Source organism: Sus scrofa, chromosome 3 (genome assembly GCF_000003025.6).
Source record: "Sus scrofa isolate TJ Tabasco breed Duroc chromosome 3, Sscrofa11.1, whole genome shotgun sequence".
NCBI classification, from domain to species: domain Eukaryota; kingdom Metazoa; phylum Chordata; class Mammalia; order Artiodactyla; family Suidae; genus Sus; species Sus scrofa.
The window spans coordinates 110,406,185-110,433,863 of NC_010445.4; the positions used below are offsets into that span (position 1 = coordinate 110,406,185).

A 27,679-nucleotide genomic window follows, 5' to 3' on the forward strand; every position below is an offset into this window, starting at 1 on the left:
ATATATAAATTATTATGTACCCCTGCCTATCAGGACTGACTACATACAGGTCAACAGATGAATTGGACTAATAATTTGCATAAATCTGGCATATTGCTAAATCATACCTTGAGGATAGCTATAAGCTTGAGAAGGATCAACTATTATGTCCATTGAGAATGAATTGTGTGATTCTTGAGACTGTTTCTCCACCACCTCTACTGTATCGCTGGATGAAGATGATGAAGACAATCCCAGTCTAACATATCTTCCTTTTTTACCACAGAGTGAACAATCTACTGGCGTGGCACTAGGTCCCCGGGGCAATTGAACTTCATCTCTGTTGTAGTTTCTAACAGCTCCACTGTGATGCACAGAGCGTTCTCGTTGCCATATATAATGCGTTGGAGCAATGGCCATAACCTAAAGTGGAAAGCTTTCTTTTAGAATTTTTAACAGAATTTTCTTTTCTTTTTCTTTCTTTCTTTCTTTCTTTTCTTTTCTTTCTTTTTTTTTCTTTTTTTTTAGGGCAGCATCCACAGCATATGGAAGTTGAATCGGAGCTATAGCTGCCAGCCTGCGCCACAGCCACAGCAACACCAGATCCGAGCCCTGACTGTGACCTACAACATAGCTCATGGCAATGCCAGATCCTTAACTGACTGAGTGAGGCCAGGGATTGAACCCACATCCTCATGGATGCTAGTTGGATTCCTTTCCACTGAGCTACAATGAGAACTCCCAGAATTATAAAATTTAGTAAAATTAAGTACAAAAATTGTAACTCAAGAATAGCTATCTCTAAAATAGATCTAAAAATTTGTCACTGATGTTTAAAAAAAAAGCATCTCCAGATAAGACAGTATTACTTATATATTCATTGCTTGGATCCTTAAGATAATAACTGACAAAGTGTTTAAATTATTTCAAACAGAAAATAGAACTGAAGCAACTTTCCAAGTCTTTCAATTCTGGACGTTCTAAGTCTGGGAAAGATAATACAGTTAGCCCAAAACAATACATCATTTTTAACTTTGGAATGTATTGGGTTGAAAATAATACATTTAATTGAAGTTTCCAGCTATATATGTTAGGCTAATTATAAAATGTTTGCAATTGTGGCAAGAAATACAGTGAATAAGAACATAGGTAAATTGTTTAACCTCTCTGTTCCTGTTTTCTCATCTGTAGTATGGACAGAATAATTGTGTCTATTTTAGAGAGTTGTTACAAGGATTAGATGAGGAATTATTTAGAAAGTACTTAAGTTCCCCACTACATTTCAGCCATTGTTCTCTAGTGTTAGATAAAACTGCCTTTAGAATCAGGATAGACTTAGTTTCTTATTCTGGCTCTGCCACTTGCTAGTTGTATGATGCTGTACAAGTTACTTAAACTTTCTGAGCCTCGATTTCTTTATATCTAAAACTGGGGGGTACTCTCTGCCTCATAGGACATCCCTGAAGGTTAAATATATGTAAAGTTTTTATCATATAATAAACATCTGGCAAATGATAGCCATTTAAGAAGACAAACTAGGGAAGTGTACCTACCTGCTGATCTCACAGGTGTCTAAAACTTCTAAATAGAATGTTAAATGTTACTTCTAAGAAAAATGTTTAGTTGCACTTATCAATGACCCAAGGTAAATGAGAACTGTAGAATTTGAGAGCTAGACAGTGCTTTATTAATTGCCCAGACCATTAATTTTCAAACTTTGTTGAGGAGCCCTAGGTTTCACAGACAGTAGGGGTCCCAGGAGGGGCTAAGGGAAGACAGAGCAGGCGGAGAACCCTAATTTGGGGGATTGTGTGTAAAATTTTGTTTGGAAAAAAAGAAGAAAGAAGGTTTTTGATGTTAAGAATGAAAACCTTAGAAATCCCAGATTAAAACCAGTTTCCCCTTACTACTCAGCCATAAGAAAGAAAATAATGCCATTTGCAACAACATGGATGCAACTAGAGATTATCATTCTAAGTAAGTCAGAAAGAGAAAGACAAATACCATATGATATCACTTATATGTAGAATCCAAAATGTGGCACAAACGAACCTATCTATAAAACAGAAGCAGACTCAGACATAGAGAACAGACTTATGGTTGCCAAGGGGGAGGTGGGAGGGAGTGGGATGGACTGGGAATTTGAAGTTAGCAGATGCAAACTGTTACATTTAGAATGGATAGACAATAAGGTCCTACTGTATAGCACAGGGAAATAGATCCAAACTCCTGGGATAGACCATGATGGAAGATAACATTAAAAAATGATGTGTATATATGTATGACTGGGTCACTTTGCTGTATAGCAGAAATTGGCAGAACATTGTAAATCAGCTATACTTTAATTAAAAAATACAACCCCCCCCAATTCCCTGAGAAAATGGGGTTATTGGGGCTCCCACAAAATAATGCATAGGGAATACTGGTTATGATAATTTCTAAAGTATTGAATTTACAAATCTTCTTAAATCCTTCAAAAAAGTTTTTGACGAAAGACATGTAATAAGATTATATATCTTTTAAAAGACAGAAATAAATAAAGGTGTTAACTCTAGGAGTTTCCATTATGGCTCAGCAGTAACAAACCCGACTAGCATCCATGAGGACTCAGGTTCAATCCCTGGCCTCACTCAGTAGGTTAAGGATCCAGCATTGCCATGAGCTGTGGTGTAGGTTGCAGACATGGCTGGGATCCCTCATTCCTGAGGCTGTGACGTAGGCCAGCAGCTGCAGTTCCACTTCCACCCCTAGCCCTGGAATTTCCATATGCTGCAGGGGTGGCCCTAAAAAACCAAAAAAAAAAAAAAAAAAAGATGTTAACTCTAAATATATGCATTTCTATGACAATGTAAAATTAGGTTCAAAGATACCCAAGGTGAGGAAGTAGAATATCAAATTTTCTTATTCCTTTATATTTATCTACTATTTTCCCTCAACATTTCTATATCTTTATTTTCTGTGTCTTTTCCCTTTATTTGTCTTAGTATTGCTTTTCCTTCAATGCCCAGTCTAAGTCCCGCTTTTCTAGAAATTCCAGATTTCAGATTTTGTTATATTGTTAATGCTATATTAGGATTCAGCATATACACGTTAGCACTCAGATATATCTTTTAGTTCATGTAACCTGTTCTGAAAGCCCCCTCCGAACCAGAATAGTCCCTCATACACCTCCCTCTCAAATGCCTTCTCCACAATTCTGTGCAGTCATTAAATATTTCTTGATGATAGATGTAGGCTTATATTGCTCTAATTTCCTCTTAGAACTGCTTTTGCTGCATCCCATAGCTCTTGGAGTGTTGTCTCTTTGTTGTCATTTGCTTCTAGGCACTTTAAAATTTCTTCTTTCATGTCTTCAGTGATCCATTGGTTGTTCAGTAGCATGTTTAGTCTCCACAGCTTTGTGTTTTTTGCAGTTTTTTTTTTCCTTCATATAGTGATTTCCATTCATATAGTGTTGTGGTTAGAAAAGATGCTTGATACGATTTCAATTTTCTTAATGTTACCAAGGCTTGATTTGTGACCCAGAATGTGATAAATGCTAGAGAATGTTCTGTGTGCATTCAAGAAAAATGTGTTCTGTGTGCTGCTTCTGGATGGAATGTTCTATAAAAATCTATTAAATCCATCTGATCTAATGTGTCATTTAAGTCCTGTGTTTCCTTGTTGATTTTCTGTCTGGAAGATCTGTCCATTGCTGTAAGTGGGGTGTTAAAGGCCCCCACTATTATTGTGTTATTGTCAATTTCTCCTTTTAAGGTTGTGAGCAGTTGCCTTATATATTGAGGTTATCCTATATTGGGTGCATATATATTTACAATTGTTTTATATTCCTCTTTGATTGATCCTTTGATCATTATGTAATGTCCTTTGTCTCTTATACTATTCTTTATTTTAAGGTCTATTTTGTCTTAAATAAGTATTGCTACTCCAGCTTTCTTTTGATTCCTGTTTGCATGGAATATTTTCTTCCATTCTCTCACTTTCAATTTTTACGTGTCCCTAGAACTGAAGTGGGTCTCTTGAAGACAGTACATATATGGGTCTTGTTTTGTTATCCATTTATCCAGCCTATGTCTTTTGGTGAGGGGATTTCGTCCATTTAAGGTAATTATTGATATGTATGTTCTTATTGCCATTTTATTAGTAACGGTTCTGGATTTGTTTTTGTTGCTCTTTTTTCTTCCCTTCTTCTCTTGTTCTCTTCTCTTGGTGGTTTGATGACTATCTTTAGTGTTGCATTTGAGTTGCTTTTTCTTATTTGTGTGTGTATCTATTGTGGCTTTTTGGTTTGCAGTTACCCTGAAGTTTTAATACAGGAATACACACACACACACACACACACACACACACACACACACACACACACACACGATTTTTTAAAGTTTCTGTTCTCTTAATTGCAAGTGCATCTCCAAGGTCCTTCATTTGTACCCCCTTCTTCTCAGGATTTCTGATTTTGGTAGCATATTTGTGGGTGGATGTTTTCCTACCTTTACTGTGTGTATGCCTTTACTGGTGAACTTGTCATTTGAGATATTTTTGTTTCTGGTTGTGGCCTTTTCTTTTCCACCTAGAGAAGTTCCTTTAGTATTTGTTGTAAAGCTGGTTTAGTAGTGCTGAATTCTCTTAGCTTTTTCTTGTCTGTAAAGCTTTTGATTTCTCCTTCAAATCTGAATGACAGCTTTGCTAGGTAAAGTAATCTTGGTTTGGAGAATTTTTTCCTTTCATAAGTATATCATGCCACTCTCTTCTGGCCTGCAGAGTTGGTGCTGAAAAATCTGCCCATAACGTTATTGGTGTTGCCTTTTATGATGTTAATTTCTTTTCTTCTAGGTGCTTTCAATATTTTCTTGTTGTCTTTAATTTTGCTCGATTTTATTAATATGTGTCTTGGGATGTTCCTCCCTGGGTTTATTTTATATGGTACTTCTGGATTTGAGGGAGTGCTTCCTGGATTTGAGGGAGTGGTTCCTTTCCCATGTTAGGGAAGTTTTTGGCTGTTATCTCTTCAAATATTTTCTCTGGCCCTTTCTTTCTCTCTTTTCATTCTGGCACCCCTATAATACAGATGTTGGTGTGTTTAACATTGTCCCAGAATTCTCTTAGACTATTTTCATTTCTTTTCAATCTTTTTTCTCTTTTCTGTCCCACATCAATAATTTCCACTAGTCTGTTCTCCACTTCACTTATTCTGTCTCCTGTATTCTGCTGTTGGTTGCTTCTAAAGAATTTATTTCAGTTATTCTATTTTGCATCTCTCCTTGTTTAATCCTTAAATCTTGTATTTCTTTGCTCAATATTTCTTGTAATTTATCAATCTTTGCCTCCAGTTTATTTCTAATATCTTGAATCATCTTCATTATCATCAGTCTAAAGTCTTTTTCATGGAGGTTGATAATGTCCAGGTCACTTAGCTGTTTTTGTTTTCTTGCTCCCTTCCCTGAGTTATATATAATTCTCTGCCTTTTCATTTTGCATAGATTTTTGGTGTGATGTCCTTTTTGCAGACAATAGAGTTGTGACCTGTCTTGCTTCTGATGTCCACCCCCTTGTGGCTGAAGGTGTTACAGGGGCTTGCTGTAGGCTTCCTGATGGAAGGGACTGGTGCCTGCCCACTGGTAGGCAGAGCTGATTCTTACCCCTCTGGTTGTTGGGGCTTTGTCTCTGGGTTGAGATTAGAGGTGGCTATGTGTTTGGGGGTGGCCTTTAGGCAGCCTCTTTGCTGATGGTTGAGACTGTGATCCCACCTGGATTATTGTTTGGCCTGGAGCTTCTCAGCCCTCATGGGTAGAGCCAGATTTTTCCAAAATGGCCACCTCTAGAGTAACACAGGCTGATGATTATTCCTGAGATCTTTGCCCCCAAAGTCCTTCCCACACAATGAGCCACAGTCACCCTGCGTTCCCAGGAGATCCTCTAAGAACAACAGGCAGGCCTCACCCAGATTCCTATGGAATCTCTGCTTTGCCCTGGGATGCAGAGCACATGAAAGCCTGCATGTGCCTTTCAAGAATGGGGTCTCTGTGTATATATATGTATTTTGTTGTTGTTGTCTTGGGGTAAAAGCAACATACATTTGTATATAAACACATTTTCTAAACTAATCAACTTGAGAAATGGAGGATAGGTGTCAGAGAAAACAGAACACTGGGAAGCCATTAGATGTGAAGTCAAGTTCTGGCTCTGCCACTTAATTGATGTATCATCTTGGTAAATCTCAACCTCCTTGGTCCTCAGTTTCATCAGCTATAAAATGAGAATGCTACAACCCTCATAGGTATTTTTGTGAGGATAAGAAGATAATTTTTTTTGGGGGGGGGCTATGTCTGAGGTATGTGTAAGTTCCTAGGCCAGGGATCAAACCCACAGCACAGCTGTGACCCAGACCACTGCAGTGTCCACAGATACTTAACCTGCTGCACCACAAGGGAAATATTAAGAAATTAATTTATATGAAAATATAAATTTGTAAGGCAAAATGCAAATGTATAATTATGGTAAGCTAGTTTCCAGCTACTATCATAAGTTTATTTTAGGATACGTGACTGAAAAATGGGTTGGCATTAACTTTTTTTTTTTTTTTCCTGTCTTTTCGCCTTTTCTAGAGCTGCTCCGGTGGCATATGGAGATTCCCAGGCTAGGGGTCTAATCGGAGCTGTAGATGCTGGCATACACCAGAGCCACAGCAACGTGGGATCCGAGCTGAGTCTGCAACCTACACCACAGTTCACGGCAACACTAGACCCTTAACCCACTGAGCAAGGCCAGGGATCGAACCCGCAACCTCATGGTTCCTAGTCGGATTTGTTAACCACTGCACCACAACAGGAACTCCAGCACTAACTTTCTAACAGCAGGTCTTGCTACTATAATGAAGCAAACTTCAGGACAAGTGTGATGTAATACTTTTCTATAATAAACTTCCACAACGCTGAACTTGGAGTCTTACTCATAAATGAATACTTGAGAGAGAGCAGGATAAAATCTACTAGATAATTTAGTTTTCTATATACCAACATGATTCAAATGTACCTGATTTGAACAACCAAAGGAGGGGAAAAAAAACTTACCTATCTGGATATCTGGATAAGGGGCAGTGCAAAGGGAGCTCAGTGAATAACTGTTTTATAGTTTTGCTTGTTTTTTAATTTTAATTTTATTTTTTATTGAAGCATAGTTGATTAACAATATTCCAGGCATAAAGTGATTCAATTTTATATTGTTTTTCAGATTCTTTTCTATTATAGGTTATTACAAGATATTGAATATAGTTCCCTGGCTATACAGTAGATCCTTGTTTTTTTCCATAGATATGAAGCTATAAAAAAGAATCAGAAGTTTTAAGTTCATTTTGTCAGTCAGTGATATTTACTGAGTACCTACTACAAGTCAGGCACTGTTCTAGACAATGCAGATGCAATAAACACAATATAAAGACCTTTCTGGAATTTACATTCTAGTAGGGGGAAATAGACATTAGCAAGACAAGTAAAATAGACTATATTATATAGTGTTTTAAGTGCTACAAAGAAAACTAGGAAAAGTACAGAGTAATAGTGGGATGTAGTACTTGTTATTTTAACAGCTTTATTGAGTATAACTCAAATACCATAAAATTCACCCATTTACAGTATACAATTTAATGGCTTTTGGTATTTTGGGGGTTGCACAATCATTACTAAAGTCAATTTTATTTTACTTTATTGTTTTATTTTTTTGGCTGTGCCTGTGGCATGCACAAGTTCCCAGGTCAGGGATTGAACTTACGCCACAACAGTGACCCGAGCTACAGCAGTGACAACGCTGGATCCTTAAGTCGCTGAGACACCAGGGAACTCCCCAGTCAATTTGAAAACATTTTTATCACCATAGAGAGAGCAGTCATACTCCAGTCCTCCTTCCCTGGAGTCCCAGGCAACTACTTTCTGTCTCTTTGGATATTCTTCACACTTGATATAAATGGAACCATACAACATGTGGTCCTTTATGACTGGCTTCTTTCACTTAGCATAATGTTTTCAGGGTTCATCCATGTATCAGTACTTCATTCATTTGAATTGCCAAGTCATGTATCATTGTATGGCTATTCTGTCTATCCATTCATTAGCTGATGGACATTTGGGTTGTTTGCACAACTACTGCCTTGACTATTATGAATAAGGCTATGAACATTCATATACAGGTTTTTGTGTGGACACAGTTTTCATTTCCTTTGGGTATAAAACTAGGACTTCTAGGTAATATGGTAACTCTGTTTACCATTTGAAGAACTGCCAAACTGTTTTCTGAAGCAACTACATTGTTTTACATTTCCACCAGAAGTGTATGAAGGGTCCAGTTTCTCCGCATCCTTGCCAATACTTGTTATACTGTCTTTTTAAACAATTACAGCCATCCTCCTGGGTATAAAGTGATATCTCCTTGTGGTTTTGATTTTGCATTTTTCTGATGGCTAATGATGTTTCTTTTGAGCTGATTTTGCCTATTTGTATATATTTTTTGAAGAAATGCATATTCAGATCCTTTGGTCTTAAAAAATTGTGTTGTCTATTACCTGAGTTGTAAAAGCTCTTTATGTATTTTATATTTCCTTACATTAAAAATTATTATAGTTGATTTACAATGTTCTGTCAACTTCTGCTATACAGCAAAGTGACCCAGTCACATTCTTTTTCTTGTATTATCTTCCATCATGTTCTATCGCAAATGATTGGATATAGTTCCCAATGCTCAGTCATACATATATATGCATTCTTTTTCTCATATTATCTTCCATCATGTTCTATCACAAGTGATTGGATATAGTTCTCTGCGCTACACAACAGGTAGATACAAGTCCCTTATAAGGTAGATGATTTACAAAAATATTCTCCTAGTTTGTGGGTTTCTCTTCACTTTCTTTTTTTTTTCTTTTTTTTGCCTTTTCTAGGGCTGCTCCCACGGCACATGGAGGTTCCCAGGCTAGGGGTCTAATTGGAGCTGTAGCCACCGGCCTACGCCAGAGCAACAGCAATGCAGGATCCAAGCCGCACCTGCAACCTACACCACAGCTCACGGCAACATCAGATCCCTAACCCATTGAGCAAGGCCAGTGATCGAACGCACAACCTCACGGTTCCTAGTCGGATTCGTTAACCACTGCACCACAACAGGAACTCCTCTCTTCACTTTCTTAATGGTATCCTTTAAAGAACAGTTTTGAAATTTGATGATGTCCATTTTATCTATATTTTCTATTGTTACTTGTGCTTCTGGCATTATTTCTAAGAAACCTAATCCAAAGTCATAACCCTTATGTTTTAAGAATTTTACAGTTTCTGGCTCTTAAGTTTTAGGTCTTGATCCATTTTGAGTTAGTTTTTATATATAACATGGAGTACGGGTCCAAGTGCATTCTTTTGCACATGGACATCCAGTTGTTTGGGCACAATTTGTTTAAAAAACACCTATTCCCCATTGTATTTTCTTAGCTCTTGCCAAAACTCAATTGAACATAAATGTGAGGACTTATTTATGGACTCTTCAATTTTTATTCCATTGAGATATTACTCAAGGGTGGTAAGAAAAGTTTCTCCAAGGTGACATTTAAGCAGAGTCCTGAAAGAAGTTAGGACATGAAGCATACTAATATCAGGGGGAAAGCAATCCAGGTAAGAGGAATGGCAAATGCAAAGACCCTGAGGTGGGAGTGCCTTTGGTCTGTCTGAGTAATTACAAGGAGGCCAGCATAGCTGGAGTGGAGTGAACAAAGATGGGAGATAAAATGAAAAATATAAGAGAGGAGAGTTGGCAGACCATGTATGTAAAGCCATGATAAGGACTCTGCCTTTTACCCTGTGTGAGATGAGAAGCCTTTGGATGCTTCTGAGTAGAAAAGACATGATTTGAGTTTCTAAAAGATTAACTCTGGCTGCTATGAAGAAAAGACTGTAGGGAAGAAAGATCAAAAGGGGCACTACTTGGAAAGTTATTACAATATTGAGGCAAGAGATGACAAAGCAGGGTTTAGTGGTGGAGGTGGTGAAAAATGGTAGGATGCTTGCTTTCTTTAAGGTATAGATGTGAAAAAAATAAGTCTAGGGTCACAGTTTTTTGGTCTGAACAACTAGAATGATGAAGTTACCCAGTTATTAACATGTGGAAGGTTGCAGGAGGAACAAGTATGGAGGTCTATGTAGGAGAGTCAGAAACTCAATTTTCAGCATGTTAAGTTTGAGGTATCTATTAGATAATGCAATATAAAAAGGAAATTGGGCATATAGATCTAGAATTAGGGGAGAGATCTGCTGGTTCTCAGTGTTAAAGCCTCGAGAGACTAAACTTTTCTGTAAATCCCACTACGCAACTGGCTTTCCAGGTGTCTAAAATTTTGTAATCTTTTGCACTTACATCATTAAGCCACCCAATTCGCTGGCTCTTTAACAGACTGGTGCCAGCCACTGAGGAAATTCCAGTCCAATGGAGTAAATTAAAGTTGTTGCAGTTAGAGTGCTAGTCACTGCCTCTTAAGAGTAGGTGGGCAGTCAGCCATGAGGTAAGCATTGCCTATCTGGGCCTCTTGTCTCCAGTGTCCCCTCCATGCAGTTAGCTGAGTGTTCCATGGGGCTTGAAGCATTTACTTAGACAAAAATCGGAATGTTCAAATAAGGATGGCAATAGGTGCACAAATTACTCACTCCTGATCTGGGGAGGTAGTGACAAAAAAGAATAAGACAGGACTTTTTTAATGCCCTATAATTGGAATGAGTCCTTTCAATCCCTTAATGAAGATCCATTAATTTGGGGGGAGAGTACCCAACATTTCATATTTTTCTACTGAACTTAATCTTGCAAAGACTTGGCTGACGTACAGGATTCTAGGTTACTTCTGAATCCTTGCATTTCCTCCAAAATTCAACAATCCTAATTTAATCTATAAACATGCATAACTGCTATATCTTCAACTCATTAATACACATAATTAACAAGGTTCAGTCTGGGTAGAGTTCTGTGACACACCTCTAAAGTTTTTCCTCAGGTTTGACAGTAATTCATCAATAAGCTCCTTTAGCCTGTAGTCATTTTACTGGATATGACTTAATTTAATTACAGAATTATCTAGCCCCAATTTACCAAACTTTTCTGAACTAGTACTAGTTTACAGTGATCAATACCTTCTATTTATTTTTGTTTTTGTCTTTAGGACCACACCCATAGCATACAGAGGTTCCAAGGCTAGGGTTCCAATCAGAGCTACAGCTGCCGGCCTACACCACAGCCACAGCAACACCAGCACCAAGCCACGTCTGCGACCTACACCACAGCTCATGGCAACGCCTGATCCTTAACCCACTGAGTGAGGCCAGGGATCGAACCTGCAACCTCATGGTTCCAGCTAGATTCATTTCTGCTGTGCCACAACAGGAACTCCCTATTTAATTTTCTACTCCAAAATTTTTTAGTTTGAAACATTAACTATCTTCATTGAAAACCAGAATATTAGAAAAATAACTAATTTTTAGCATCTTTCTGCTTTATAGTAACAGATTCTGGCTTTAAGGAAACTTACTTTATGTATTCTATGTGAAAAGAGGTATAGTTTTAAAACTTCTTTAAATTTATTTAAATTTTATACTAAGTAGTTCACATTTTAACTTTGGGTACTTGAAATTTTGATAGTTAATGGAATGTTCAGGTCCAGTGTTATTACAATGAAGTATTTGGAATGTGCACATTATTCTTTCCCAATGTATTGGTGATCTTTTGGAATATAAAAATACACTAAAATAGAAATATTTACTATGGAATTAGCTGCTCTGAAAAACAGAAATGACAATTTTTAATTATTGTAGTAGAAAATTAAAACAACACTGTAGTACACAAGTTATATTCATGGGATCATCAGGTTAATGGTTTAACCCTTTGTACACAAAAAAAGAAACATTAGAAACAAATTAAAAAACAAGACAAGGAAAATTACATAAAGAGAAGACAGAGATTACACATATAAAGTATTTAAAAATCTTACCTCCTCACAGCATCGCCTGCTTACAATAGCTCTATAGTCAATTCTATCCCAGAGTTGGTCCCTTAACTTTAAGAAATCAGGGAATAATTTTCTCCAGTTTTTCCCTAAAGCCCATGGAAAAATTTCATATTTGGATTCTTCTTCATCTTCTTCAACTGTATTAGCCAGATACCTAACAAAGAAGACAAAAACTCAAAAAAGAAATGGATAAAGGACAGGAACCGACAATCACGCACACACAAACACACATACACCAAATTTCTTATAAACACATAAAAGATGTTCAACCTGTATATAATTAAAGAAACATAGATCAAAACAGATACAGTGGATTTTACCTTGTTGATTTCTGGATATTTTTATATTCCTATAAATCTTGAGATTTGTTCTAGCATGTAGTTATTTGGAAACCAGTCTGATTCTTTCAAGTCTTGCTTTCATGATTTGTTAGGAGGAGGATCTGGAGCAATATTCAGTCTGGGGCTAATTACTCTCAACTAAGGCAGGACGTTTCTGAGTACTTAGTACTGAATTACTCAATGTGAATTATAAGTTTTTTTGTTTGGTTTTTTTTTTCAGTCTGGCTGGTAGGAACAGGAACTATTTCCAGCCCTGAATGAATGTTAGGCACTGTGTTCCCTCAAATCTTTTCTCATGGTCTTTCAAATATCTGAGGAGAATCAGGCATGTATAAAAGCAGGAAAATACAACAGATAATAAGAAGAATTATCAGTCAATCAAAACTGACACACATGGTAGAAGTAACAGACAAGGACGCTAAAACAGTTATGATTATTCCAGATGTTCCAAAAGATAAGCAGACACATTGAGATATGTTTCATCATTTCTAGAGATGAAACTATGTGTACAATGAAAAATACACTGAGTGGGGTTAACAGCAGATTAAATTTTGCAGAAGAAAAGATTTGTGCATTGAAGACATAGCAATATAAACTATTCACAGTGAAATACACAGAACAAAAGAAACAGAAATAAAGAGCATCAATAAACTGTGAGATAAACTGGAAACCCTAAGGGTGGATAGTGGACAGAAAAAACATTTGAAGAAATAGTGACTGAAGATTTTCAAAATTTGACAAAAACTATAAACTCACAAAGAAGCTCGATGAACTCCAATGCATAAAAAATGAAGAAAATTATACCAAACACATCAAAATTTCTTTTGCGGAGTTCCCATTCTGACACAGTGGAAGTGAATCCCACTATTAACCATCAGGTTGCGGGTTTGATCCCTGGCTTCGCTCAGTGGGTTAAGGATCCAGTGTTGCCATGGGCTGTGGTGTAGGTCACAGACATGGCCGGGATCCTGTGTTGCTGTGGGTGTGATATAGGCCAGTGGCTACAGCTCCGATTTGACACCTGGCCTGGGAACCTCCATATGCCGTGAGTGCAGCCCTAAAAAGAAAAAAAAATTTTTCTTTTGCATAGGGTTAATTAAATTTATTCAAATAAAGAATTAAGAACCTTCTATATATACGTTAGCCACTGAAAGATGCAAAAAAAAAAAAGATACAAATTCCTTTAAGGAGCCTACAGTCAAGATGAAAAGACAAGTATAAAACAAATACATAAGCAAAAGAGAATAAAGAAGAATGATAACAGAAATTTAGTGTTATAAGTATATACAGAAAGGAAAATAACTTGTTATAACTATAGCTGAGAAAATATTTAATGAAAACTTTTTTTTTTTTTTCTGGCTATACCTGTGGCATATGGAAGCTCCTAGGCCAGGGAATGAATCTGAGCCACAACTGCAATCTATGCCACAGCTACCACAATGCCAGATCCTTAACCCACTGCACTGGGCTGGGGACTGAACCTGTGCCTCAGCAGTGATCTTAGCCACTGTAGCAACAGCACCAGATCCTTAACCTGCTGTGTCACAGTGAGAACTCCTTTAATGAGAACTACTTAGTGAGGCTGTAACAAACGTATGATTAGATATAAAAATGGAAGTTATAGTTCATGTTATTTTTAATATGGAGCTTATAATGCAACACAACCTCACAAGCTATGACACAGTGTAAGCTAACATAGTACTTTGCTGGTAATAACTTTACAAAAAGGGTCAAATCCAATTTCAGGCACTTGGTAAGGTTTAAATAAAGTGTCTCTTGGTTTGTTTTTAATTTTCATATGAGAAAAAAACCTACAAAATAGATATTGCATCAACACACAGATATAGTAACTATCAAGAGACACATAAACAGTAATATAGCTTAGTGGTCAATGACTGAATTGGCTATTGGCAAGTCATGTCTGAATCTGTGCCCCAGCTCTGCAGCTTACTAGCTTTTGTGATCTTGGAAAGTAATCTTCCTAAGTCTCAGTTTCCCCATCTGTAAAATGGAGATAAATTTAAAAATGTATCTCATAGGAAAGTTTATATGAGCTTACAGAAAACATTTTTGTGGTGCCTTGTACATGATACTCAGTATTAGATAATATTATTTTCCCAATTTATCATCACCAAATTTTATACTGAGCTCATTTCTTCCTATGAATGGAGAAATGCGTCCTCTGAGTATATGGAGAGATCAATTTCTTCTAATTCTATTTTTGGAATCACTTTGATTCTGAATTGAACAGACTTTTTCAGTGCTAATGGCTGTTGAGTTATTCAACTTAAACATATATGTATTTCCCTAGTTAAGTACTTAAAATTAATAGTCATATATTCTATACTGAAACATTATATCCAGGTACTGGTAGAATAGCTTTTTTTTTTTTTTTTTTTTTTTTTTGTCTTTTTTGCCATTTCTTGGGCTGCTCCCACGGCATATGGAGGTTCCCAGGCTAGGGGGCTAATCGGAGCTGTAGCTGCCAGCCTAGACCAGAGCCACAGCAACGTGGGATCCAAGCCGCACCTGCAACCTACACCACAGCTCACGGCAATGCCGGATCCTTAATCCACTGAGCAAGGCCAGGGATCGAACCCGCAACCTCATGGTTCCTAGTCAGATTCGTTAACCACTGAGCCACGATGGGAACTCCAAGGTACTGGTAGAATAGCTTTTGATATTGAGATGTCTACAGCATTTTCTACCAGCTTTTCAATGTAAAATGGCAAGAATAATGATTCTTACTATACATTAACTGGAATTTTTGAAGAGAATATTCCGGCTTTTAAAAAAAATCTCTAAGTCCAAAGGAGGATAATTGGGGTAATTTATATGGAAAACTATGAAAAATATAAAAAGTACAATACAAAACTTAAGCAGAATATTGAAGCATAAATCTTAGGCATATGGCAAAATAAGATTGGTGACAAGAACATAAAAATATCCTATTAAAGAAAAAAAATAGAGCTTTTAAGTGGGAAGGCCTATTGCAAGATATACATCTGGTTTTATTTATTTATTTATTTTTGTCTTTTTGCCTTTTCTTGGGCCGCTCCCGCAGCATATGGAGGTTCCCAGGCTAGGGGTTTAATTGGAGCTGTAGCTGCCAGCCTTCGCCAGAGCCACAGCAACACGGGATCTGAGTCGAGTCTGTGACCTACACCACAGCTTATGGCAACGCCGGATCCTTAACCCACTGGGCAATGCCAGGGATGGAACCCGCAACCTCACGGTTCCTAGTTGGATTCGTTAACCACTGAGCCACGATGGGAGCTCCCTACATCTGATTTTAAAAAGCCTCTATTTTAAGTAAGATAGTGTATATACTATAAATAAATACCAAAAAATCACCTAGTAGAAAGCATACTTACAGAGCAATAAAGAAATTTATCCTGGTATGCTCGTTTATAGTAAATTTGGCTCTCTTGAAATAAACAAAGGTCATAGCTAAAAGATACTACAGGGAAAAAAGTTAAAGTTAATATTAATGTTTTGCTTTCATAAGTAAAACTGCTATAGTTATTTTTATAAGCTAAAACCATAAAGCATCATTTATCCTTCTTACAAAATTGCCTATTTATTTGAGTCCTTATTTTTTTGGCTTTCTATAATTCATATCAGCAGTGCGAAGTAGTTCTGGATAATTATGACTAAATTACAGTTAGAATGAACCCCTAAATTTTATCATTGCCAGTATTTTTTTTAACCAAAACTCAATTTTTTTCTATCTCTTAAAACCCATAGAGAAGTTGAAATAATAATCAAGTGAATAGCTGTACATCCTTCACCTAGATTCACCAATTGTTATTATGTTGCCACACTGGCTTGATGTATGTGTATATACAAAATTTTCCCTGAACCCTTTGAATTAGCCCTAGACACTAATGTTCACTGTTTAAAATAATCTTTTAAAAATGACTTCTAATAACATGGCTCTATTTTCATTGGAAATAAAGGCTATACATGTATTATAGCCTGACATTAGGATCCATACCAGATTCTACCTGTTCAAGTCGAAAACAAGTTATATTATTGATGTATTAGCTTCCCTCTCATAAAATGCTTAATTCATCCTACCTTCACAGGTGTGGCCACAAAGGTGATTCCAAGTTTGCAAGGCAACTTTCAGTAGAGGACTCAATATATCAAGATACAGTACTCCTGGTTAGTTACTTTAAAGGCACTGCCCCCTGCTGTCCAACAACTTTAATTTCTGTACATGCTTAAAATTGTAAAATTTACAACCTTAAAACTCCACATGAACTTGCTATTTGATATTAAGGCATAACCATTAATTTTTAAAAGTGTCAGCAACACCATAATTATGTTTAAAAATATCTCACCTTTTAGAACTACATCGTTAACTATTTATGGATAAAATGTTAGGAAGTCTGGGATTTGCTTCAAAATAATCCAGTTTTGGAGAGACAAATTAGAAGACATAAGAATGGGAGTTCCGGAATTCCTGTAGTGGCTCAGTGGTTAACGAATCCAACTAGTAACCATGAGGTTGTGGGTTCGATCACTGGCCTCGCTCAGTGGGTTGGGGATCCTGCATTGCCGTGAGCTGTGGAGTAGGTCTCAGACGCAGCACGGATCCCACGTTCCTGTGGCTACGGTGTAGGCTGGCAGAAACAGCTCCAATTAGAGCCCTAGCCTGGGAGCCTCCATGTGTCATGGGTGTTGCCCCAGAAAGACAAAAAAGAAAAAAGAAAAAAAAGAATGGGAGTTCCCTCTTGACTCAGGGGGTTAAGGATCCAGCATTGTCGTTGCTGTGTCTCAGGTTCGCTCAGGAACTTCCACGTGCTTCAGCACAGCCAAAAAAATAAAAAATAAAGATACAAGAAATAAGAATGTCTATGATGATTGTTTTGTCCAGATCATAGGTGCACGGAGGGTCTTTGTTCTACTCTCTCTACTATAAGGTGTATGTTTGAAATTTTCCGAAATTAAATTTTCAAAATTAAAAAAATCCCTTATTTTTGTTATCTTAAGCTTAAAATAAAAGCATTCACATCAATATTAACTTAGTGGGTATTTAATCATGAGCTAGTATGTTCACTCCCTTTTCTCTTGGTTGGCACATTATTTTATTTTGTCTTTTGAGGGCCACAGCCACAGGAACGCATGATCTGAGCCACATCTGCGACCTACACCACAGCCCATGGCAATGACAGATCCTTAATCCACTGAGCAAGGCCAGGGATCGAACCCACATCCTCATGGTTCCTAGTCAGATTCGTTTCCGCTGTGCCATGACGGGAATCCTGGCACTTTATTTTATTTTATTTTTTATTTATTATTATTATTTCTTTGTCTTTTTGCCATTTCTTGGGCTGCTCCTGTGACATATGGAGGTTCCCAGGCTAGGGGTCGAATCGGAGCTATAGCCACCAGCCTATGCCAGAGCCACAGCAATGAGGGATCTGAGCCGCGTCTGCAACCTACACCACAGCTCACAGCAACGCCTGGCATATTATTTTAAATGTGACGTGAAGTCAAGCTGAGTTTTCTGATATAACTAACTGGTCTAAGGTGACATTTATAATGCTGAAATTCTAACTGTTCAGCTAAATCTAAAGAATACAGAAACATCACAATTCCTAGTGTGAAAATTAGCATCATGATATTCTTGTTTTTTTTTGGCTATGCCCCCAGCATGTGGAAGTTCCCAGGCCAGGGACTGAACCTGCGCCATAGCAGTTATAACACCAGATCCTTAACCTGCTGAGCCAACGGGGAAATCCCCATGATGTTCTTTTATGAAATATGAAACACTGATTCCATGGAGTTCCCATCATGGCTCAGTGGTTAGTGAACCTGACTAGCATCCAAGAGGATGTGGGTTCAATCCCTGGTGTTACCATGAGCTGTGGTGTAGATCACAGATGCAGCTCGGATCCCATGTTGCTATGGCTGTGGCTGTGGCCAGCGGCTGCAGCTCTGATTGGACCCCTAGCCTGGGAACCTTCATATGCTGCAGGTACAGCCCTAAAAAGACAAAAAGACACACACACACAAAAAGAAATATGAAACACTGATTCCTAAATAAAGAATGCGATAAACTAATTTTATTACACAAGATTACTGGATTTATTTATTTACAAAATATTAAAATGTATAATAGACTCCCTTAGTAGAATGAACCTTAAATATTACTACCTGACAAAATGTAATAATTTTGATAAAATATATTAAGCCTAATATAGCAATATTTTACAATAATTATAAATGAAGCATAACCTTTAAAAATTGTGGGTTATTATATTTGTCCACCTGTAACTTATATATAAGATTGTATATCAGAGTTCCCATTGTGGCTTAGCAGTTAATGAACCTGACTAGTATCCATGAGGATGCAGGTTTGATCCCTGGCCTCACTCATCGGGTTAAGGACCCAGCATAGCTGTAAGCTGTGGTGTAGGTTGCAGATGTGCTCAGATCCCACGCTGCTGTGGCACAGGCCTGCAGCTACAGCTCTGATTTGACCTCTAGCCTGGGAACTTCCATATGCCACAGGTGCAGCCCTAAAAAGACAAACAAAAAAAGATTGTACATCAGTTATACTTTAATAAAAATTAACCCCAACATATTAAACCTATAATAATTCTTATTTTTAATCAAATGTGGGTTTAAGTTGATTTAAATCTAACCAATAATAATTTACAATTCCTCAAGTATAGAATAACTCAATTTTTTTTTTTTTTGGTCTTTTTAGGGTTGCACCTATAGCACATGGAGGTTCCCAGGCTAGGAGTTCAATCGGAGCTGTAGCTGCTGGCCTATGCTGCAGCTACAGAAATGCAGGATCCAAGCCGCATCTTCGACCTACACCACAGCTCAAGGCAATGCTGGATCCTTAACCCACTGAGTGAGGCCAGGGATCTCGAACCCGTGTTCTTACAGATACTAGCTGGGCTTGTTACTGCTGGGCCACAATGGGAACTCAGAACGACTCTAGTTTGTATGCTAATTTAAAATAAAAATGTTAAGGATTCCACTTTGAAGGATGAACATAGGCTAGTTCCTTTCCTAACCTTAATAAAACAAAATTCTTTTACGGTTCATTAAAGTTTCTTATGGTCTAGTAACATAATGATGCTGATTAACGATTATACTGTTAACAAATTTACCTTGTCTGCAATTTTACAGCAGCAGTCCATCCACAAGAAATCTTGAATTAAATCATCATCTACAACAAAAGATAGCTATGACTTTTCTTTGAAATCAGAAGGCTTCTTTTTAAAGAACTGATTTTTACACAGATTATAAATGCTTAGAAATAATTTTAAAAAAAAGGCCTGACCAGTGTTTTTCAAGGCATAATTTTCAGTATAGTGTTTGCCATTGCAAGCACTGTACAAAAAGCTACTTATTGCTTTATTCTTTGGCTTCCCACCTGATATGCCTTAATATACAGCCCAGATTGGGGGGGGGGAATGATAGAAGTATTTGGTTTATTGAATATTCCAATAGCACTTTCATTTGTTTTTTTTGGCTGCAGCATGCAGTGGCTTGATGTGTGATCTAGGCTCCCAGACCAGGGTTTGAACCTGGGCTGCAGTGGTGAAAGTGCCAAATCCTAACCACTAGACCACCAGGAAACTCCTTCCAATAGCTCTTTTAGAAATATGTCTTGATTAGCTCTTTGTTAACTTTCCAAAATCAATCTTTAACAGGTGGAAATGGAATCTGGTAAAAGATAACTCAGTCTTTAACAAATAATGACTTAATACTCTATTTTCTAAATATGTTTTACTTTTTCTACTATTTTCTCATTTTCAATATGGGGTACTTTTAGCTTTGGGTTCTTTTTCTGTCCTCCCACTTATCTTTGTCCAATTATATATTATCTAAATATACATGAAAACATCTATGTAAAGAAGATTCATAATTCACTAGTTATTTATAAAATTTAATTTTGGAAAAAGTATTACAACAAAAACATCAATAAAAATACGGTTTAAAAAAGAATAACATCAAAAATAGGTCAAAAATATTTAATAAAATTCATTAAATAATTTAAAAAAATCTAAAAAAAGAAATGTTAGAAAATATTTCAATTTTAAAAGGCTAAAATTTACAATCCTAATACATGGGTTGCTGTTAGAATAAAAATTAAGAAATTCTACTTTTTTCCATTTCCCTCTTCATTTAAAAAAATTATGTACTTATTTATGATATGTACTTATTTATTTACAGCCACACTTGCAGCATATTGGAAGTTCCCGGGGCTAGACATTGAATTGGAGCTGCAGCTGCTGGCCTACACCACTGCCACAGCCAATACTAGATCCAGGCCACATCTGTGACCTACACTGCAGCTTGTGGTTACAAGGATCCTTAACCCACTGAGTAAGGCCAGGGATGGAACCCACATCCTCATGGACACTAGTCATGTTCTTAACCTGCTGAGCCACAATAGGAATTCCTCCCCCTTCATTTTGAGTTAAATAACAAAGCATAACTTCTTAATATTGCCAATGGTCAAATACATGGAAATTCTAAGGATAAGTACTGATTTTCTGAGAATAATTAATCTCTGCCTTATTAATCCCATTTCTATTTCTTAAACCATCTAAAATGGTAGAACCAGGTTATTTCGTCTAATTTCTCATGTTCAATTATGAATAATAAAAAGTTTATGGATAATAATTTTGCTTACTGCCTTAACTCAAAAAAAAAAAAATCCTTGTCTTTCTCGGCTAGTAGAAATACTATAAAGGAGTTTCTTTTTGTCTATTTTTAAGAAGCTTATCAGCAAAGTAGCAGTTTCATGATCTGAACAAATCCACATTCAACTTCATTATATGACCACGGTGATAAAGCATAGTTAATTTTTAATAATATTCCCCAAATATAATACTGGAACTTCTCTAGGTTGACTAACTTTCCAAGTTTGCTCAATTTTAGCACTGAAAGTCCCAGGAAACCCCTCAGGCCCAGTGACACCAGGGTCAGTTGGCTCCCCTGAGACTTTCTGAAATAGTTTACTTGAGGTCAAACAAAACTCAAACTATGAACTTGAACTGCCCAGAAATGTACATTGACACTTGAATTTAAATAGTCTATGGGAGTTCCCGTCGTGGCACAGTGGTTAACGAATCTGACTAGGAACCATGAGGTTGCGGGTTCGATCCCTGGCCTTGCTCAGTGGGTTAAGGATCTGGTGTTGCCGTAAGCTGTGGTGTAGGTCACAGACAAGGCTCGGATCCTGCATTGCTGTGGCTCTGGCACAGGTCGGCATCTACAGCTCTGATTCGACCCCTAGCCTGGAAACCTCCATATGCTGCGGGAAGCAGGCCTAGAAAAGGCAAAAAGACAAAATAAATAAAGAAAGAAAGAAAAGAAAAATAAATAAATAAATAAATAGTCTAGAAGCTAGATGAATCTGAATTTCTGCTCCAAAAGTAATCAAAACAAAAATTCAGCATTAAAAAAAAAAAAACAAAAAAAACGGACTTCTCATTGTGGTGCAGCAGAAATGAATCCGACTAGAAACCATGAAGTTGCAGTTTGATCTCTGGCCTTGCTCAGCAGGTTAAGGATCCAGTGTTGTCGTGAGCTGTGGTGTAGGTCCCAGATGCAGCTCAGATCCTGCATTGTTGTGGCTGTGGCATAGGCCAGATTTGACTCCTAGCCTGGGAACCTCCATATGCTGAGGTGTGGCCCTAAAAAGCAAAAAAAAAAAAAAAAAAAGAACTAAGTAAAACAAAAACAAATTTGGTTGGACATAGAAAATCTATACATGGAAAATAACAGCATATAGAATTTCCATTGTGGCTCAGCAGGTTAAGAACCCGACTAGAATCCATGAAGATGAAGGTTCGATCCTGGCCTTGCTCAGTGGATTAAGAATCTGGTGTTGCTGCGAGATGTATTATGGCTATGGATAGCAGCTGCAGCTCTGATCCAACCCCTCGCCTGGGATCGTCCATGTGCCACAGGTGTGGCCCTTAAAAAAAAAAAATGACATTTTCTTTGATCATTATTAAAATGATTAAATAGATCTTCATATTCTCTCATTTCAAAGTTCCATTATTACAATTAACCATTGCAACAATATTTTAAACCTACCAAATAATTTAAAGAAAGCAGTCATTTCCTGACGCTGTATAACTAGACAGGGTCCTTTGGGGCGTTTAGACTTGTTGCTATTATGTGCATTTTTTTCAGATGCTGGCCAACTATCTTTAAAAATAGGACGCTTCAGATTAATGGGTTTTTTGGGCTGATGTGATCTATTTGACCCTGATTTTACATGTACAGTGACAGTAGGTGGTGTCTCGCAACACAGCTGATTATGTCTCATTTTGGTTTCCCACGATTCCTGTAAATATAAAACAGTTATTTATCACACTTTTGTTCATTTCTATATAAAAACAACTAACTGGATGACACTATCAGATGCAGTCATAGGAAATGTTACTGAACTTGCTACTAAAATGTTATTGATGACAATGACTCACATGAGAAACTGCTTTTAGAAATTAGTGTTAAGAAAAGCTATACTTCCTTTGGGTAACTGATATACCTCTTCTTCCCAAACAATAAGATCCTGCATATCATTTTGCTTTGACTACTAGAGCAGACAAAATCAAATTTTAAAGTTAGTTAAAGAAACTATGCTGAGTATATAGTCTATTTGTGGTACTCTTTTTTCCTGATAATTTTTTATTATGCTTGAATTGACATAATTTTATCATATGATTATTATGTCATTTTTTTTAATAGAATAAGGCAAACTGTTTCCAGAACTAAATTATTATCAAGTATTAGATTAAAAAGCAATCTCATACACACAAAAACATATTTTCTAACTGGTAAATTCCTTGATATGTTATAAAATTCACTAGTTCAATAAGCATTTATTGATATTTATTCAAAATTTAAAAATAATTCTTGCAAAGAAATGCATGGTATATGCCCACTGAACAATTCTCATAAATTGATTCCTTTAATTCCTATAGTCGAATGTATGACAGGCTATTTAAGCGGCTGATTACCAGTGTAAATGAGTATAACCTGTTACAGTCTAATAAAAATGGAAACAAAGTTAATTCATTGATATTTAACAATAAGCATAATCACTACCATGTTTGGTGGTAATCAGTTCACAAAATTACTAGTTAGTATTATTTTTATGCTCAAGGTATTTGTATAGTAATAGGAGATGGAATTACGAGTAGCCAAAGCAGGAAACTACTCTAAGACCCTAATGAGAACCTCTGAATCCATAACTCACAGTGACCCAGGCAGCCATGCCTCCCTTGATGTTCAAGGAGTTAGGTACAGATTCTCCTTCCTGACCCTCAGAAACTTCCCTGCTGAAGGAAGGAATGGAAAATAAGATTGGATATAGTGGGGCTAGATCAGCACTGTCCAGTGTAATGTAAGCCACATATGTAATTTTATATTTCTAAAGCCACATTTAAAAAGTACAAATAAGTGAATTTAATTTTAGGAGTATATTTTGTGTAACCCAGTATATCCAAAATATCATTTTAACATGTAATCAATATAAAAATTAATGAGATACTTTACATTCTTTTTTCAAACTAAGTCTTTGAAATCTAGTGTGTATTTACACTTATAGCTTAATTCGGATGCTAAAATTTCCAATAGTTAAAAGTGAAATGTAGTCTTACCAAAACAATGATGTAGTGTATAAAGGAAAACAATTTTACACTCCTTCAGTTTTTTATTTTTAATTTTTTTTAAGGGCCACACCTGCGGCACATGGAAGTTCCCAGGCTAAGGGTTGAATCAGAGCTAGAGCTGCTGGCCTATGCACAATCACAGCAACACCAGAACTGAGCTGTGTCTGCGACCCATACCTCAGCTCGAAGCAACACCAGACCATGAGCCCACTGAGCGAGGTCAGGGATCAAACCCTCATCCTTATGATACTAGTTAGGTTCATTTCCACTGAGCCACAACAGGAACTTCCAGTACTTAATTTTATTTTTCGGTCTTTTTAGGGCCGAATCTGTGGCATATGGAAGTTCCCAGACTAGGGTTTGAATCAATAGCTACAGCTGCCTGCCACAGCCACAGCCGCAGCCACAGCCACAGATCTGAGCCACATCTGCAACCCACACCACAGCTCACAGCAATGCCAGATCCTTAACCCATTGAGCAAGGCCAGGGATCGAAATGAGTCCTCATGGATACTAGGTGGGCTCATTACTACTGAGCCACAATGAGAACTCCCCCTATTTAATTTTAAATTAAAGTAAAAAATCAGTTCTTCGGTTGCACTAGTCATATTCCAAGGGCTCAACAGCTAGACAGGCTAGTGGCTACCATATTAATACAGAACTAGATTTTGAAGAACTAGGCAGAGTAACATATTCAATCAATTCTATAATTGCTTCTCCTCCCTCTAATTCACTTTCTTTCTCTCCTCATTCTTCCTAGAGCCTAAGGTCTAACCAAATAATGAAGTTGGGGGAGAGGGTGCTACAAACTTCACAGAAAAAGAAATGGGTTATAATTTGAGCCTTGAGACTTGTGAAAGAACTTTGTGCTATTTCCTACCCACCTCATCTGGCAGACAGCTGAAGGACTCACCTGTGTCTCTCCCCACTCCCCCCCCACCCCCAAAGGAACAGCAGCCTTACAATCTAGATGGAAAAAAATAAATAACCAGGCTTCTCAAATTGGGGCCTAGGGGCTAGGCTTAGGGATGTGGGGGACAGATGTACCAGGATACAAAATAACTGTGGCATATCTCCCAGGATGTAATGTTAAGTAACTTAAAATAGTGTTGCTTTATTAAAACACCTTAGATATATCATGAAATAGAATGCAAATTTTCTATCAATCAAAAAAATAATTACCATGCTCACAGTATAGCTTTACACTATTCTACTTCATAGAAAACTTGAGAAAACAGAAACAGAAGGAAATGTCTGGAATTCCCCAAATAGAGATTCATTGAGATTAGTAAGAAACACTCGCAGGAGAGCTATGGTGAAGAAGCTTAAGGGGAGAAGCTATCAATGCTACACTTTTGGTCAAATTCCATTTCTATTTTTGCTCCTTATTAAGATGTATCAAGTGAATGACAGGCATTCCCTGTTGTGGCGCAGTGGAAATGAATCCGACTAGGAACCATGAGGTTGCGGGTTCGATCCCTGGCTTCACTCAGTAGGTTAAGGATCCAGCGTTGCTGTGGTGTAGGTCACAGACAAGGCACTGATCCTGTGTTACTGTGACTGTGGCATAGGCTGGCAGGTGCAGCTCCGATTAGACCCCTAACCTGGGAACCTCCATATGCCACAGGTGCGGCCCTCAAAAGACAAAAAAAAAAAAAAAAAAAAAAAAAAAGAATGACAATAGTCAAATGAGGATTTTTTTTTTTTTTTTTTTTTTTAAAAGACAGAGGATTCTTAAACACAAATGAAGGCAGAAGGGACACAGCCAGCTGAGACGATGCTAAAATACTAGAGAACAGACCTGGATTAAGACCTGATTCTCACTAGCTATTTAACTTCTGGGAGCCTCCCTTTTCTCACTTGCGATATTAAGAAAATAAAAGCACCTATTTTTTTTTTTCTTTAGAGCCTGGTACATACTAAGTATTCAATTAAAGTCATTATTAGGCATTGTTAATAGCACATATTTTGTAGGGTGAATGAGGAAAGGAACCATACCGGTAATGCACAGTGTTTAATGCACTATTATCTTTTCTATAGGAAGAGTGTCTTTGAAGGAATGAAGAGTCCCAATATGACAGATCACCAACTTTCACCTCAACCAATAAATATAAATGTTAAACTGTTATTGGTAACAGAAATCATAGGTGTTTTTAAATGTGCTTATAATAAAGAATAACATTTGTAAATAGGATCTCAATTTGAACATAGCACGGGTTTATCAGTCTTCAAATGTTAAATTCAAGAGGATTTTTGATTTTTTTAAAAACCGAAGCTGCTGGCCTCCAGTCGTCCTGGAAATGTAAGAAAAAGGCATTTGTAAATTTTGAGAAAAGGACTAAAGGCATAGCCCCGAGATACAGCGACTCAAGTCTCAGGATTCTGGTGCAGGTGCTCCTGGAGAAAAAAGATGTACTTAATAGGAGTCGAAAAGAAAGAGGCAGGACGAACTAAAAATACCGCTACCAGGCGCGCAGGAGTGAAGCACAAGCTCTTTCCTAGAGGCCTTTCTTCCCAGCAGGTGGGCGGAGAGGAGGCCGCCAGGGCAGCGCCAGCTGAGGCGGGGGGCCCTCGCCAGGCACTGGGGTCCGTGTCCCCTCCCCTCCCCCGCCCGCCCGTGAGCCCAACCAGCCGAGTCGGAGAGCGCAGAGCGGGCGGACCCCGACACACCCGCCACCGGGGGGGCCCGACCTCCCTCCCCTATCCTCGCCGCCCCCGCTCCCAAGCCCAGGGCCGGGGCGCTGGATGGGGCGTTCTCCTCGCAGCGCCAGCACCTGAGGGGACTCCCGAGGAGATGGGTGTGCGGAAGGGGCCGAGACGCTGCCTCCTCACACACGGAGGGCGGCGAACTTGGGGGCGAGAGGGAACGGAGGGACCAAACACAAACCAAACTGGAGAGTCACCGGCGAGGCCCGAGGCCGAGGCGCCAGCAGAGGATACCTGCGAATACCTGAGGCTGGTGAGCTGGGGCCTGGCCGGTGGCCAGCCTTCCCCAGACGCCCGGGGCCTCAGACGGTTGCTCACAGGTCGCTCCACCGCGGTACGGAGGCTCGGAAAGCTCCGTCAACTGGAGCGGGGCGGGCGCGAGCCAATCAGCGCGCTCAGCCCACTGCCGGGGGCGGGGCCAACGCGAGGCTGCGCACGCCGCTCGCGGCACCCGGAGCCTCCACAGCCAACCCATCTAATGTTGTCACCTGTCTTGCTTACCTTCGGGGCAAGGCAGGTCCTAGTAAAACTCCGCGACTCCCCCAGACCTTTTTCCCTTGGACACTAACCAAAGTCAGGCTTGGATCAGAGCCATTTAGCTTCCCTCCAGCGAAATGAAGAGGCCCTGCAAGACTGGAACTTCAGGTCTTGTCTCTCTATCGCCGGAGGCACACACACCGGCAGGTACTCTTGGTGTCAGGGAGACACCAATTGCAGGACAAAGAATCAGAGGTGAACTCTGCAGCAGCAATTATAAATTACTGCTACGTTAAAATAATTATAGAAATCGAGGAAGAGACCACTTAAAGACGTGTGACCTGGCTTTTTGTGAGAAGAGGTAATGTTACTCTATCTCGTTAAACCTACAGTTCTAAATTCTACAGGAACTTTCTTTTGGGCCGCATCCTAGCCCTTGGCCTGGTGCCTGGGATGTAGTAGGGGCTTAATCAATGTTTGGTTATGGA

General features: G+C 38.2%; 1 protein-coding gene across 2 annotated transcripts in view; it reads right to left on the reverse strand.

The window, feature by feature from the left end:
- Window positions 1-27,066, reverse strand: part of SPDYA (speedy homolog A (Xenopus laevis)) — a 35,407-nt gene extending 8,341 nt beyond the window's left edge. The window contains exons 1-6 of one of the 2 annotated variants that reach the window (XM_021085896.1): window positions 26,959-27,066; window positions 22,426-22,678; window positions 19,482-19,540; window positions 15,720-15,805; window positions 11,987-12,158; window positions 108-402 (exon numbers count right to left, since the gene is read on the reverse strand). In XM_021085896.1, the coding sequence (XP_020941555.1) occupies window positions 108-402; window positions 11,987-12,158; window positions 15,720-15,805; window positions 19,482-19,540; window positions 22,426-22,660 (847 nt within the window). In that variant the 5' untranslated portion in view covers window positions 22,661-22,678; window positions 26,959-27,066. 2 annotated transcript variants of the gene reach the window in all.